This window comes from Pseudonaja textilis, chromosome Z (genome assembly GCF_049901715.1).
Source record: "Pseudonaja textilis isolate UNSWEBS1 chromosome Z, rPseTex1.2, whole genome shotgun sequence".
Taxonomy (NCBI): domain Eukaryota; kingdom Metazoa; phylum Chordata; class Lepidosauria; order Squamata; family Elapidae; genus Pseudonaja; species Pseudonaja textilis.
In genome coordinates, this window is record NC_142008.1 from 101,019,171 (window position 1) to 101,036,023 (window position 16,853).

Here is a 16,853-nt window from a genome sequence, read left to right on the forward strand (position 1 = left end):
TCAGATTTCCAATATAAGTCCCCCCAAACTTTTTCTCTTCTCTATACCAGCCTAAAACTCAGAAGTGCAAACTCAGAAATAGAGGGGAATTCCCATACATTTGCATACCAGAGAGCTAGGCTTTTGTGTTTTAAGTATATACAATTGAAAACATCCCACATGTTGGAAAAGGGTAGGGGTTTTTTTTCATTGTAAATCTTTTCTGTGAGATTGGCTGTATTCTCCAGCAGCTTCTTTGCATCAAACAAATATTTTCTGGAGGTGGGGGTGGGGTGGGAAATATATAGGGTAGCTGTTTTCATGAAAGGCAGCTAATTTGGCATAACAATGAATACTGAAATAAGCTCACCTTTAAAGTTATACTTTCCTGCAATGGATAGAAATTGTATATTCAAAAGAGGAAACTAGCTATGGGTCAAATGTTAGGAAGAGAGTGCAGGTAAATTAAAGTAAGAGGTTCTCATCTTAAAAAAATATCTGAAAAACTGCATGTATTAAAGGCATAAATTCATTGTATTATCCCAGATACAACAAAGTGAATTATTTAAAGAAGGAACTCATCAGTCATAGAAGCCACTCTTCTGCATAAAAACAATTTTAAAAATATTCTAATCGCACACATATGTACTATTAAAGAGTTTTGAATATTCTAGCTGCATTCATGCACTGCTAAAAAGAATTTTTTTGCCTTGCTACTGGCACCCACCCTCACACACACACACAATTTACACAATGGGTTGTTGTAGTTTGGTATCAAAGATTTGGCAATTTTTTTCTCTTCAAGGAGCATCTTCTGTACCAATTTGTCTTCTGAAGAACACTAGAAATTACCTGTGATAATAAATCAGATGCAATAATGAACGATTAGCCTGTTAGTTATTTTTTTCTTGCAAAAGTCTAACGCTCTTTACCATAGCTTTGACTGAAACCTATTTATTAACTGGGAATTGAATACAAACCTATTTATTAACTGGGAATTGAATACAGTAGATTCATCTTCTACAATCTTGGCACCTTTTTGGAGTCTTGATCCTAGAAACCTCCAGTTCTTGCTGTACCCTTGAACATTCTGGAGTTTGCAGCTAACATTATCTAGAAATGCCAATTTGGAGAAAGGTTGCCTTAGATCTATTTTTGTTCTGACCACTAAGTATGTCCAGAACAGAAAAAAAAAGTTGCCTTAATGGTTTAGGCAAAGGGGAATTTTTATTTTAGGGCATGAGAGGTTCAGAGAGAAATTGGGAAGGTGGGATTCCTTGCATTCCAAGCTATATGTCTCTCTCCCACACTTGTAAAGGATAAATGCAATTACCATATTATACCACATACATACAATATATAAAGTGAACATATACTTTCACCTTTTGTCAGGTGCTAGCTAAATTTCTCAAACCATACCAGCCTTTCACATCAATGACAATGTATCCTAGAATCTTGTTTCATTCACAGAAAGATAAATAAAAAAGATAAATAATGGTGAGCTGGCTGATTTCTAGATAAATTCAGCCTAGTATTATCAGCCTTAATGATATGTTACTCAAAGCACAAATGACCAGGCTCAAGTTATGCTACTTTGGACATATGAAGACATCTAGTTCTTGGAGAAGCTGTAATGTTGAGAACGATGAAAGAAAAGGAAAGACAATGACCAGCAACTAGGAAGATGGACTCAGTTACAAGCAGTGACGGATTACACTATTGGAAGGTCTGAAGAACTACAATATCCTGGGAACAGATCCACCTGGAAAAATTATCTATATGATTGCTAAGAACTGACACCAACTTGATGGCCCATAATCAGTCAATCAATATCATTGATAATTTTTTTTAACAAAGTCCCAACTTTTTTCACAATTTTAAAACTACAGAATTAAATAAGTACATCAATAATTTCTGCTTCAAAAGACAGACTGGTAAGAAATGCTGTGGTTAAGATATAGAAGAGTTCTAGGAAGATTGATTATTTTTCTTTTCAATGGGAAATATTTTCTTTACAAAGAAATGCACAAAAAACAGTGGGACAGAAAAAACAGTACATAGAACAAAAGAAAAATACAGATAAGTCAAGCCCTTTCTTACAAGAACACCCCCCCCCCTTTTAATCTCTAAAGCAACATTATCTGCAAAAAATTATCATTCTACAAGAAGAATTAAACAAAACAAAGCAAGATAGACGTATGTGTTTATGATGCACCAATCATACTGAATATGGAAGTTCTGGAAAAGGCCGTGGTGCTTTAGAGTTCTGATGTTCCTTCACCTCAATTCTTAGAATTGAAAGATGTTCCACTTCAGATGTTTATCAAGTCCAGAAAAGCAAACAAAAACTATACATTTTCAATCATTGGAAGAACTGAAATTTTGCTTGGCTTTTAAAGTGAATTTCTAGATGTTGAACTCTGCATCCAATTCAATGCTTACACAGAAAATCCAGTATTATGCTAGTCACGACAGGCTTGGACATTGGATACTCCTGATTCCCAAAAATCTTCAGCTATCATTCTGCAAGGTTGAGCTTATGTCAAACATCCTTTGCATTTTTAAAAATTCAGACCACTTGCCTAAGTTAAAACTGATCTATAATGGGTAACTGACTGGCCTACAAAATAGACCTCAGCATTTACAGCCCATGACAATGTAGAAATAGAGGAGAAATGCTTCTTCAGCTTTTCTCATGAGAAATTTGTGGGCCTTTGATTAGAACTGAACCACTTTCCAATGCCTTGACTTCATAATTTAACACATTATTTAGGCAGTTTACTGAGATAATCCCAGGAGAAAATTCCACTAAGACATTGATGTCTCAAAATATAGTTATGGAGAGAGAATATACAGTATGGCTAATTTTCCACACAAAGTTATTAAAGCCTTTGCAAGATTTATCAGGAAGATTTATCTTTTAGTAAAGTATCAACTGTCACTTTTAATTGCTCTTCTGATTCTGCTTGGTCAACCAATAGGAGGGCGGGGGAAGGTTTATGTTTATGTTATCTGATATTATAACCCTTAATTGAAGGACTCTCTCATTTATTATTGATTGTGGAAGTTTCAGAGTTTGCGTATTTTGCTCTGTAATGTTTCCCAGCTATTTAATTTTTGTCAAGATGACCACAGTTTGAATTTCAGTTACAGAGCTTGAAACAGCATTCAAATATCCAGAACTGCTGTCTAAAAGGACTCACACATACCCTAGATTGTATCGTGCAATTTTTCATAACATTCTTGTAGAGGAAGCAATTAGTCAGAATATGGTTTTAGTTGCAGACAGATTTTCTTTCCAGCTTTTCAAACAAGCTGGCGGCGGCTGCAGCATTTTCCCTTTTTAACCATCCATTCTATTTACAAATTATTATTATCAAACAGGAATAAATCTTCTTTTTTGGCATAACATGGCTGACTACAACTTAACCCAAGAGACAGGCACCCAAAAACAGTCTGAGTTCAGTTTCTCCAATATGGTTTTCAATTGGCTGCAGGCACTCTGGAGATCTTCCTTTACCAGGACAGTATCGATTAAGTGACCATATTGTTCCTCAATAAAGGCTGCTGAGTTCACCATCTCTTGCTGCTCCTCATCCTGAAGAATGAAACAGAAAAACAATAGGAAATGACTCTTGTGACCTTTCAGCATGGTTCTTTAGAAATTGGTTTTGAGCTGCAACACCCTTTTGGCACTTCCTAAGGGGGAAAAATCCCATTGGGTAATTCTTCTACAGCAAGTAGATTTGATTAGTGAAATTTAGCACAGGTAGTAAGTACAACAAGTAGTAAGTACTACAGGTAAGTACTTGATTTATAACAAATGGGATCAATATTTCTGTTGCAAAAAGAAGATGGTTGTTAAGTGAATCACACCCCGTTTTACAAGTTTTTTTGCCACAGTTAAGCAAATCAGTGCAGTTGTTAGATGAATCATGCAGTCATAAGCATATCCAGCTTTCTCTGTTGATTTTGCATAGCAGAAGCAAGCTGGGAAAGTCCCAAATGGCAACCACATAACCTGAGGACATTGCAACCATCATCAATACATGCCAGTTACCAAGAATGAAAATTTTTATCAAGTGACTGTGGACATGTTGTGATGTTCATAAATGCGAGGTCATGTCACTTTTTTCAGAGCTGTTATACCTTTGGTCTAAATGAATCGTTAAATGAATCATTGTTAGTCAATGCTTATCTCTAATAACCTGAATATATTGCATTACAGCTATAATAATTTAAGGCATTTTTCTTTGGCTGTACATTTATTTGCCAATCGCTTAAGAATTCACTAAATATGCAATCAGCTGGAATCAGACCTAATCATAGCTAAAGGATCAAAGAAATCAAAAACATTTAAGTCATGATGAATTTATACCCCACTGATTACAATGGATTTATTCTCTACATCAATGCCAGCTTCATCATTAAGCCATTATGAGGTTTTTCTGGCTTGCATTTAATGTGTTGTATGAATCCAGTCATTGTGATTTGAAAATTAGATTTATGGCTTCGAGCCATATGCAAATTCACAAACAGTGATTTATTGAACCCATAGCAAGTAAACTACAGCTTGACTTAATGAATGTATATAATATGAATCTGGATCTAATCACCAGAATATAATTTCTCAACAACAAAGACTTTCGAATGAAATATCTAAACAAGAATAGGGAAGATTAAGTTGAAGGCATTACCGGACTTTAATGTACATTTTGGGTTTTGGGTTATTTTGAGAGACTACGGGTCATCACAGAAGATATAGTCTGATATAGTCAGATATAGTCCATGGAGTACATGCATCAAAATCTCAAGATGAAGAGTGTAGCATCAAGATCCAAGTCACACCCCTTTTGTATATGCATGGAATACTGCCACATGTACAAAAGGCCTGGAATTTCGATTATGACACTGTGCCCACCATCTTGCAGACTTTGAAAAACAGATATTGAACTGCATAAATCAAGGTCAACAGAAGAGAGAAAATGAGGATCCAAGGAGAATCCAAGGAAGTAAATAACATTAGAAAAAAAATGAAAAATAGGTGATCCCACACTCACTTTGGACTGCATAACTATCACATCCTTCTGATCAATTTCTGGTATTGTACACAGATGACCTTCTAGGGAAGATAGCCCTCAGCAGCGGTAAATGTTGCCCATCAATAAGTTCCTCGCATGAAACCATCCTTTCAATACAAAATACTTACAAGCGGGACAAAGATGTCTTCTGTCAGCAGAGAGGCTGGTGTGTTCTTCTTCTTTTCAGAGACAAGAGGCTTTACAAAGACCACATGGGGCTTGAATTCTGCTGTCCTTAAGTGCTTCACTGCCTGGAAGCAGAAAGATGCAAAACAGAAATCTGTGGCCACAATTTCTTAAAGGAAAGAAGTTGTCATCATTTCTCTTGATTTGATAGCCTGACTGAATTTTTGAAGAAATCTTGAATTTTGTTGTAATATTGCTGTATAATATAAACATAACTTTAATAAAAGTGGCACTCAATTGATAAATACCACCACGAATACACTCTAGGATAAAAAGGACTATAAATTAATAAAAGTTAAAAATATCTGGGAGAAAAGCCTAGTGGTGAATGAAATGTCTTTTGAAAGCATCTGAAGTATTTCTAATTGTTCAACTTAAATAGTAAATGATAATTAGTCAACTGATAGTCAACTGAATTCTATTGAAAATGTACTCAATTCTGCATTTCCAACCAAATGCACCCGTTATTAAAAGTAATAAAAGATTTATATGGAAAGAAAGATAATGTAGAACCCAAGACACTACCTATGTTATTTATTTATATTTATCTTGGATATTATAGGTGCAGATTATGTAGATAGACCTCAGAGACAGTCCAACACATTGTCAGGTATAGGTTGCAGGTAGGAACAACATATACTGAACAGCACAACCCAGTAATTGGCATATTCAGGAACATCTGGGCAGTATATGGCAGGACTGTCAAACTTGCAGCCTGCAGGCTGAATGCATCACGGGCTGGCCACACTTACACCCGGTTTAGCGAACGGAGAAAAAGCTGTGATATGTCACGTGATGAAGCCGTAATAATGCGAGTTTGACATCCCTGGTATATGGGCTAAACACTCCCAACTCCACATGAGAGATACCACAGAAGACTAATAGGGCTAAAATTCTGTGAGAAATCCAAATCCAGATGGGCAGACAGGTATCAACCAGACATCTTGGGGTAATCAAGAATCAGGAGACTGTGATGAATGTATACCAGTGCCCACGGACAGAAACATCATAAAAATATATGATACAAGGCACATGTAAAAATAGCACAGCCTATTTCCACGAGGAAATTAACTTGTAATGCCTCTGTTATTTGTTACTGTTCTTGCTACACACTGCTAATTTCTTTCTAAAAGGCCATATGTTGTCCATGGTTACGATGGACCCTAAACTGAAAAGAAAATCTGGAGCACAGTTCTTTTTTTTTTGTTAATGTTAATTTACCTCAGGCACAACATCCACGAGGCAAACTTTATTTTTAGACATGACAGACTGTATCGCCTCCAGGCTTGTCCCGTAAAGATTTTCCTTATATTCTCCATGTTCTACAAACCTGAAAATTGTGAGGGAATTAAGTGAGAGAAAGCAAAACAGAACACCAACCTCAAAAGAAAGTGCGAATGTGTCAAATGTTTATTTTTGCGTAAAATTGTTTACTTTGTCTTTTTCTTTTATATTTTTAATAATTTGCTTCAGGCAACAAAATTTAAAAGGGATGACTCTTTTTGAACATTTCACTTTCATCAAAGAGTAAATGCTTAGAAAGAAAAAAAAAAAAAATCTTTCATCCAGAGAGACATCTAGTTATTTTTCCAAACACAACACAAACACTATAGCATTCTGAAGTCAAAACTAATGTAAAACTAATCTCTGATCTGTTTAGCATTAGCATGTAGAAGGGCCTTTTAATACCCTCAGCCTATGGTATTGCTTGACCCTTAAAGTAGTGATCCCCAGCACTCTGGACATGTTGCAATTTCACATCCCAGAACCTTTATTTAGCATGTATCTCCTGGGGAATGCAATTCCAGCATACCAGGAGTACCCAAAAAAGTATGGAGCACAGGTCTTCAATTTTGTGTACTAAAAGGATTGTTCAGTTTCCTCCCCTTCCCCTTCCAAGCAATGGTAAACTAGGGAAGTTCAGGCAAGAAAAGAACTTAGATTATCACAGAACACAGTCTAATTTTGTGAAGTGTTGAGCCCCAACCACTGGGCCCTGGACCGGTACCGGTCCGTGGAACATTTTCTACTGGGCTGCTGGTTTGCTGGGCACTGCCATCTTGTTTTGATGAGAAAGTGCTTCCGGTGAGCTTTTCCGGTTGAAAAGCGGCATTTGGGTCCTGAAGGAATCCTCGCGCCTTAGTTTCATCGAGGGGGCGGCTTCGAATAAAACTAAGGCGCGAGGATTCTTTCAGCACCCAAGGCAAGGAGAGCCAAGCAACCGTCCCGAAGCCCATCGGCAAAGGTACAAAGGAGGAGTTGAAGGTGGCGGGGAGAAGTGGGGGACGGCTGGCTGGCCGGTCGCTCGGCTCGCCTTGCCATGCATGCTGATGCCGGTACCGGGCCGTGGCACAAAAAAGGTTGGGGGCCACTGGTGTTGAGAAACTGGCATAAATGTAGCACAGAAGTGCATACAATTAATACAACATATTAAGTAAACAAACCCAGCTTTAATAAGCTCTCTCTTTGGTTCCATCCCAAACTGGAGAACATTTACAGCCAAATAGAACTTCCCTATTATTGTAGATCCAAACCGAGATAAAATACGCTTGTCAAAGCTCTTCTACCCATGAAATTAAAATTTCTTATCAGCAAAGGAGAGCTACTCTAGTTAGACTCTCAGAGGATACATGACATGAATAGGGCTTAATACAAGAAGGGACATACTTTTCATTTCCCCCAAAACCTCAGAGCAAAGCTTACTTGTTGTGCTGTATATCAATCTCAAATGATTGTTTTGAAACAAAGTTGTATTCCACGCCCTCTTTTTCATGACTCTTCTTGGTCCTTGTAGTATCTGGGAGAGAGGAGAAATCAAGTTTAGATGACATGACTGTAGAACATTTTGCTTTGCATGGCAAAGTGAACGGGGATAGGAATGACACCGGTGACAAAATAAGGCAAATCAGAAGCAAAAGAAAAGTTATAAGAAAACAACACTGCTATCAGAAATATTTCTCTAACTCATCTGAGGGTATCTTTGGCTGTGATGATCCGGAGAAGAGATATATTTCTTGTGCCTGCTATATGACATACTTTTAATTTCTCCACATTTTTTTTAGTAAATCTCAGAGAAAAGAGAAGTCTACAAAAAAGAAAACACTCTTACTTCAGTCTACCAACATGCCTCTCAGCCACACCTCTAATAATTTTGTACATGGGACAACAATGTCTGCTTTCCGCAGCAGAACATCAGTGATTTTACAGTAGAGGATGCGAGCTTGTGACTAGAGAGAATAATTATCTCAGAACAGTAGTTACCCATGCTTGTTCTTTTATCATCTGTCACGTCTCTCAGTAACTATTTAGAAGTGTGTATTATGGCGGAGGTAACAGAATTTAGAGTACCTAGATAGGGAAAGGCACTGTCACAGTATATTTTATCAGCTAAATCCCCTCCCAAAAAGGTTGAATTACAACTTCACCAATTCTCAATGAACATATTATCTTATAATGATTTGCAAAGTCTGCCGAAACAGAATCTTTTAATAGTTAAATAGTTAAACCTTTGAGACACTGTGCCCGAACAAGTTCCTGCAGTTTTCTTGGCAAGATTTCAGAAATGGTTTGCCATTACCTCCTTCCTAGGGCTGAGGGAAAATCAATGACCTAAGAACACCTAGCTAACTTTGTGTCTGAGGCAGGATTAGAATTCATTATTTCTGAATTTCTAATAAGTACCTTAATCATTATACTAAACATATAACTACATGCCTATATCCATAGATGTTCACAAATCTGTGCATCATCATGGCATTCATTCACTTCTTCATCAATTTAACTGTCTCCCCTCCTCCCTCAGTGTTTCTATTATAGTGAAGCACTGGACATTGCTTCAACCAGTACTTTGCAACATCTCCTTCAATAGAAACAATAGTTTCCATGTTTCCTCTTTCTCCCTAAGAGTCTTCCTACTGATAATTTTTCTCACTGTTCCTTGCAGAAATCGTCTAGCTCAAAACTTTTCTTAGGTTTCTTTGTATGTACTGTATGTTTGAGATTTTCCCACAGATTTGCAATAATATCAAGTATTGGGACTATGAAGGCCATTTCAAAACCATTATTTTCCTTTTCTGTATTTCATGGTCAATTTAGAGATATATTTCTCCAAATGGAGACTCACTTGCTAAAGTATCAAACTTCTTTGCCATTGGCTGACACATAAGCCCAAAGTGTAGCATAACTACACTGGAGCATAACAACCAGCAAGGCACTATTTTCTTATAAATTGCTGGTATTTTTTTTCTCCAAATATATCTTGTGTTATTGAGGAACAATTCAATTTTTGTTTCATCAACTCAAAGTATTTATTTCCAAAATATTTTCAGGCTTATCAAAGTTTTCTATTGCATACCCTAGACTGCCTTTTGAGACTAAATTTCAGAAAAGATTTATTTCCAACAGCTCTCCTATGCAAATAATTCTTACATAAGCAGTGCTCTATTGTAAATCAGTGAATAAATAATCTGATATCAGCTAAACTTCTCAACAGCTGGTTTTCAGTGATCTGTGAGTTCTGTTTTACAAATCTGACCAGTTTTATGGCAACTGTAGGATATTTTTCTAGACCCTTCCAAGTCCATCTAACTTCTATTTCTTAACCATATTTCTTACAGTTGAAATTGCTTGCTTAAAATACTGAAGAGGTTTTTTTGGGGGGGTGCCTACCCCTGCTTTGTATGAGTGAATGAAGGCCTGTTTTTTAAAAAAAGTAGATAAAGTTACAAACACAACCTGAAAGGTTATAAGGATCAGAGTATTTTTTTTTCCCAGCTAGAATGAATTGGGGCTTAATAACTCAGTTACATTTAGCGTTTATTAACAACAGCCATCTATCAAGAATATTGTAGTCATATCATGCATTATAAATCATGAATTCAGTTGTGATTGGATCAGATGACTTCCAAGTTTCCTTCAGATGAGATGATCCATTGCTTCCGATCTTTCTTCTGATGTGCCTTATCTGTTTAGAATATAATGCCTCTGCTGGGAGAGGTGTCATCCGATTTCTACGTGACACACACCATCTAATGCATGATGCTCTATTTCCACTGAATGTTGATTGTAACCATCTGAATACAATCCTTGTACAAAATATACACACTAAACAACATAGGGATCCAACCACCTTTCTCAGTTACTTCTCAATAATTATTTCAATTCAAAGTAATTTGCTGGAGGATTAGAGATATTGTGGGGAAGGTTCAGAAGCTCCCAATACATCAAATGCTCAGCCAATGTCAGAAGTATCTACACAGTATATAGTTAAAAAAAATAAGATAGCATCCATGATGGGTGAAATCAAAATCTTGCCTATTAACATATAGATTCTAGATACAATCATACTGTCATGGCTGCTATCTAAGTTTTTGATCACAATCTGTGGGCATCCCTGTTGTTTCCCATCCTGGAACTTATGCCCATATTAAAATTGTTCCTTGGAAAACTAAGAACTACTAAGTAACTAAGCATTATTGGAAATAAAGATCATTGGAAGACGGTAGGCAGCTATGAGGAAGGCAGATTTCTCATTTCTTGTTTATTCATTAAAACATTTACAAAATTGATATTTGAGGACATTGGGGTGTCCGAAGGTACACAGATGACCAGTCTAGATGTAATGCCTGCCCCATGCACCACACATTCTTTGCTATAAGCTTATTTTCCCAGATTTGGTTCAAAGACTCTTTCAGAAAGACCATGAAATATTATAGAAATTACCCTCTACATGGCCACACATTTCAGATCTTATTGAAATGTCTGATTTTTACAGCACCAAGAAGACTGCACACAGATCTCCTTCATCCTACATATGTGTACATATGCTGCTTGTTTGTCCAAGATATGTGCTGCAAAAGTCTTGCTTTCTCCCTCCTTGTGTGGATTTCCCTCTGTGCCTTTTATTAATGCCAGAAATAACTTTTTACATTTGGTCTGACTGTTAGCATTTATATAATCTCCTAATTAGTTCCTGAAAGCAGGTTTTCCCTTTCAGTGGACAACCCGCTTGCCTGACTTGCATTTCAATTATTCAATAGTTTCCATTTATTCTAGTGTTCTAAGCTCTTATTTCATTTTGGCAATTTTAAAATTTCAACACAGAGTTCAAACCATCCCCATCCCATATACTTATTCTCAGTCCACTGTTATAAAACAGATTATTTCATTTCTTAATGCATTTAGGACAAAAACAACCCATTTCCAGCCCACACATTATGAAATGCTTCATTTTTTTAAAGCCTTTTTTTTGCCAGCAATTTCTAAAAGCAGTAAATTCTATGTAAAATAAATAAAGTTTTCAAAAGAACAGATGCACACAGAGAAGGAACAAGGATAAAATAAAGTTCTCTTCTAATGGCCACGGAGGAAGGAAGCTTTTATTTTCTTACTTAAATATTTCTGCAGATTGTACTATCTGCCTTTATATAAACTATGGTTTATTAGGGAGAAGGGCTGCATTCAAGTTAGGGATACCAGAGTCAGTGGGTTGTGATTCAGTTGGAAGTAGTTTGGGGAGTTGCAAAAATCTTGTAAAACTAATCTGATTTAAGAAAACAAAGTTGGATGCTGTAAAAATCCAATTCAACTTTATAGCAATTCTGCAGCGGACATCCCTAGGATAAAATGGGGAGCAAAGCTCCCAGAGATATACAAGAGATGGATAAATATATGACCTAGTCTTCTGTCAAAACCATTTGCCAATTGCAGCATTTTTACTTAGTCATTATTTTGTTTATTTAGGGGAAGAGGAGTCAAATACAAGAATTTATTATTCTGAAGGGTCATGACACTACAAAGTTGGAATGTTCTTGCACGGAGCAAAATTAATCTCATGCGAATTTAGTGGTTGCATTCACACATTACTCTAAGTCCATGATGGTGAATCTATGGCACGTGTGTCAGAGGTGGCACGCAGAGCCCTTTGTCTGGGCACCGCAAGCAGTCGCCCAGCTGATCTCTGCCGCCCATGTGTGCCCATACCTCCCATCAACCAGTTGGTCTTCAGGTCTCAGCCGCACATGTGTAGGGGTGCATGCATGGAGGGGGTTCATGTGCGCATGCTCACGGGGCAAGGGTATACACGCGGGTGTCACGTGTGCATGTGTGGGGATCACAAGGGGTCACTTGCACATGTGTGGGGGCAGGGTGCATGCAGGGGTCCACGCTCGCATTGCATTTTGGGCATGTGCTCATGTGCATGTGCTTTGGGCACTTGGTGCCAAAAAGGTTAGCCAACCTGCTCTAAGTCATACATTTCCAAAAACTGCTTTATATATTGTTTGATTTTTAAATGTTTCCTCTCTTCGTTTTTGAGGGTTTCATCAACTACCTGTAATCCATTTGTTTGTCTTCTCCTTTCTTTCAACCCATTTACTTTTTCTGTAATATATTCACTTTGCAATCTGGTCTTTATTCAGTGTCTCAAATAAATACTTGAACATATTGTTTTATATGTATTTAATTTTTACTCAGTCCACATTCATTGAACAGCTGTTCATTTTTGGAACCATATTTTTTTCTTTTAGACTCTTTTTGTACCCCATTTACCTGGCATTCTACCTATTTTTACATTTTTCCTATCCAATTCTCATTTATATATAATAAATTGGGTAGAAGCATAAATATACTCAACTATTTTAGTTTATCTGGATAAATATTAATTTCATACAATAGCTTATATACTGGACTATCAGCAATCTTGTTTTATTTGAAGACTTAAATCTTCCCATTTGTTTACTCATCCTTAGTAAATACTCTGAGATACACAAATTCATCTACCTACTCTATTTTTTTCACCATTTGTGCAACATAAAATCTATCTCACATTTGGTGCAGATCATTCATATTCTCAGCCAACATCGTCTGTATGCAAAGGCACACATATATTCACATCTTCAACTTTAACTCTACCAGAAACATGTCTTATCCAGAATATCCAAGGAGACATCATATATATCATATAATATATATTGTCATACTTCCTGCTCAATATTTAACTATTTACAGCTGATTTGTGACAGTATTTTACAAAAATTAAAAAGGTTTTGAAAATATCATTCCAAATTAACAGAATACCAAAAACTTTGCCCCTGCCATATGGTAAGCAAGTAAAGTATATCTGAAGGTTTTTTTTAATTAAACAAGTAGCAAAATGAAAAAGAACATAACAGATGGAAAAAAGAACTAAAAACCAAAACAATGGAATTATAACAAATGCATAGAATTAACCCAACAAGAACACCATAAAAGTCAAACAACAATTTGACTATGAGCAATATAGATAAATATTAAGTAAATCTGTAAATATTCATGAAACAAAGAGTCAATTAAAAAAAACAACTTGGAGATTGCCAGGTATAGACAAGATGACAACTCAATATGATAAATAAAAAAAAAACTTTGAGGAATTGCTGGAATCACTGACAAACCCTGTGAATGAATTTGAAAAGGCAATGGGAATACTATAAATATGGAAAGAAGAACACATAATTTTGATGTACAATGAAGTGAATATCCTAGTACAACCACAGCAATGCAGACAAATTTCTCTGCTGAATGTTGACTATAACATTTTTATAAAACAACTAAAGAAATCAATTTCTAAGATAATATATATCAACCAAACAAGCTATGCACTGAAGAGAAACCTAAATGAGATCTATAATTAATAAACCAGATTTATTAATTAATACAATATAATATATTATTTTTAACAGAAAAAGGGCACCAATTATCTTCCAAGTTACAGAAAAGCTTTTGATAACTCATATGGGATGTTTTTATTTGCACTACTGAACAAAATAGATCCTGGAGAAGACAGCCCAAGCTTGTCAATCACTGGTTTAAAGCATGAGCCAAAAACTGTGTAACAACAGCAAACATTAAGATCATGGCGTACTTTCTGCAAATATTCAGATCAACAAAGCTATCAGGCACAGAGAGTCCATTTTTTACCTCTGTTATTTATCATTGCCTTAGAAATATTGGCAGAAAAGATTAGAGACAGCAAACAAATATCTGGTCTCAAATGCCATAGAGAAGAATATAAACCAAATGTTATGCAACTGATATAGTATTAACCTTTACACAACCATCAAGTGCAATAAGACATCTAATGAAAATAAACCAAAGCTTTGGTGAATTCTTTGGAAAAAAAAAATTAATGTTTAAAGAACAAAAATGTTTACAATATACTTAACCCAAGAAGATTTCCTAGCTGTCAGGTATTATCTGGCTGTCAGAAAATAGATTTGGGTGAAATACATGACAGGCAACAATGAAGAAATATATCAAAACTGGAAAACTATAGAAAGAGTTTACAATAGATCTTGAAAAGTGAAAAAACTTAAAGCTTTCTTGGTTAAGATGAAGCACTACTTAAGATGGATGTACTTATTTCAAATGGTGTCAATTCAGACCCCAGAAATTATTTCATGAGAATGGCAAAATTGTTAATAAATATATATATATGAATAGAGAAAAAAAACCTAAGGTGAAATTTAAAATGTTACAAGACTCACAAGAAAGAAGGGGTCTTGCTCTGCAACATTTCAAATTATATATACCAAACCAGATGCCATGGTTAATCAAAAGGATAAAGTCCACCGGATAGCAGAATGTCAAAATTGGAAAAAGTTGACCTAGCTAGTGAACTTTATAGACATTTATAGTACAGGGTCATCAAATGAGAGATTTAATAGGATTTAATAGGATTGGAAGAATAAAACATCCCTGAAAATTGATAGAATTTGAAATACACAGAATTAAAATCATCTACGAAGTATATACACAAACTATTATTTGGATCTGATTCAAAGATAGAACTAATCACAATGGTACAACAAACAGATGCAATGGAACAAATACAATACAACAATGAAAAGAAACAAATCAACAAGTTACAGTTAAAAACAAAATGAAACAATATGGGTAAAAATGTTTTACAGATGGTATACAATTATTGCTAAGGTAGACAAACTGTATATTAATACATGCTGTAAATGTCAAGATACATTTCATCATGTGCGATGGACATGCAAAAAAAATTCAAAAGTATCACAAATAGCAACATCTTGGGAATTTTAGAAACCAAATTTGAATTAAAGCCATATTTTTAATTAGGCATGATTACAAGCCATATCAGCTCATCATCATCATCATCATCATCATCATCTATTAAGATACATGCTGACAGCTATAAGGATAAACATTGAAAAAGAGACATAATAGTATCAAATTTGAAACTTAAGAGAACATGCATCAATGGCAAAATTAATAGCATAATAAAAGTTTGACCAAATTCAAACATGAAATATCTTCCATAAATTTTATATGTTACACAGCAAGCCAAATTGAAACATTTCTGTAGTTTTTAAGGAGAGAAATGACTGATTAAAGAATGTAGTTAGAAATATATCAAAACATTAAATATTTATGAGTGTTGGATATCAAAGTACAATGAAGTGCAATCCTTACTCAATATTTTTTTTCTTATAAAGTGATTTATCTTTAAAAGTTTATACAGTGTAAACAGTGAAGATATTGACACACAATTCATACTGTATTTAAAGAAACCTTTAAGATAGTTTTTCACCATCCACAGCCTCATTCACTTCACCGTTTCACTATGCATGTTCTTTCATATTTTGCACTAGTCTAACTTCACACACTGATGTGGCACTGGAAAGTAACTTTCTTTTTCACTCTGTTCCAAGCAACCTTTTATTCATGGTGTCATGAGATTTAATTTGTCTTACAATACCATTTTTTTTCTGCAATTGTTATTCTTTCAGTATTGTTTAAGACAGGATTTTTCATCCATGACTTGATAAATAACCATAACTGCCTATCCTTTCATTGACCTGCATTTTTCAATTAATACTGGAAGAAAGCCTGCTTAGACAGACTAGACCCTCTTGCAAGCTGTGAGATAACAAACTTCCAATTCTAACACCGATCAGATCATTATTTCTATCTTTTGTTGAAGCAAGCACTCAGTCCCAGCTAGATACTTAATTCTAATTTTCCTTTGTTGATGCCTAAACTGAGCAACTCCTGGGAAAGAGGGAAAAAGAGAGATCTCAGGACTATAGAGCTTTCCCATAGAAAGCAGCCATTTTGTGAGTTGAATTCTGGAATCCATCCTTGCTACTGGGGCTCACCATGATACATGGACGAAGTCCCCCGGTACTGTAAATAATCACCAGGTACAATTTAAGTAAATATGATGCTGATTGTTTCAGTCCTATCATCTCTTTACATCTTTCAACTTCAGTATACATTCTACAAATTCTAGATTATCTGGACAACTTTGGTCACTATCAAAATTAAAACAAAGAATACTAGTTTAGGACAACCTTCAGTCTGATCCAACAGAGCTTTTCCTGTTTTATATTCAATATTGTAGATTCAGGAATCTAACTATTAGAGGAAGCATATAGCTAGAATTCCAATGAGCCAAATGTGTGACAGCTGAAACACCATTCCATGCAATGTTTTTAAAGTTCTTGGGAATATGCTACAACCCCTAGCAAGCAAACCAGAGAATCCCTTGGATAAACAATCCCCACTCACTGCTGTTCCAGCCAATTGTGCTGCACATACAAA

The 16,853-nt window shown here is 35.6% G+C and overlaps 1 protein-coding gene across 2 annotated transcripts in view; it reads right to left on the bottom strand.

Moving 5' to 3' along the window:
• Positions 1–492: 492 nt before the first annotated feature.
• MPP3 (MAGUK p55 scaffold protein 3) overlaps positions 493–16,853 on the bottom strand; it is an 89,162-nt gene continuing 72,801 nt past the window's right edge. For both annotated transcript variants that reach the window (XM_026710835.2, XM_087917363.1), the window contains 5 exons: positions 7,950–8,043; positions 6,468–6,576; positions 5,189–5,311; positions 960–3,577; positions 493–929 (listed from right to left, as the gene is read on the bottom strand). In XM_026710835.2, coding sequence (XP_026566620.1) covers positions 3,398–3,577; positions 5,189–5,311; positions 6,468–6,576; positions 7,950–8,043 — 506 coding nt within the window. In that variant the 3' untranslated portion in view covers positions 493–929; positions 960–3,397. The remainder of the gene's footprint in view (positions 930–959; positions 3,578–5,188; positions 5,312–6,467; positions 6,577–7,949; positions 8,044–16,853) is intronic.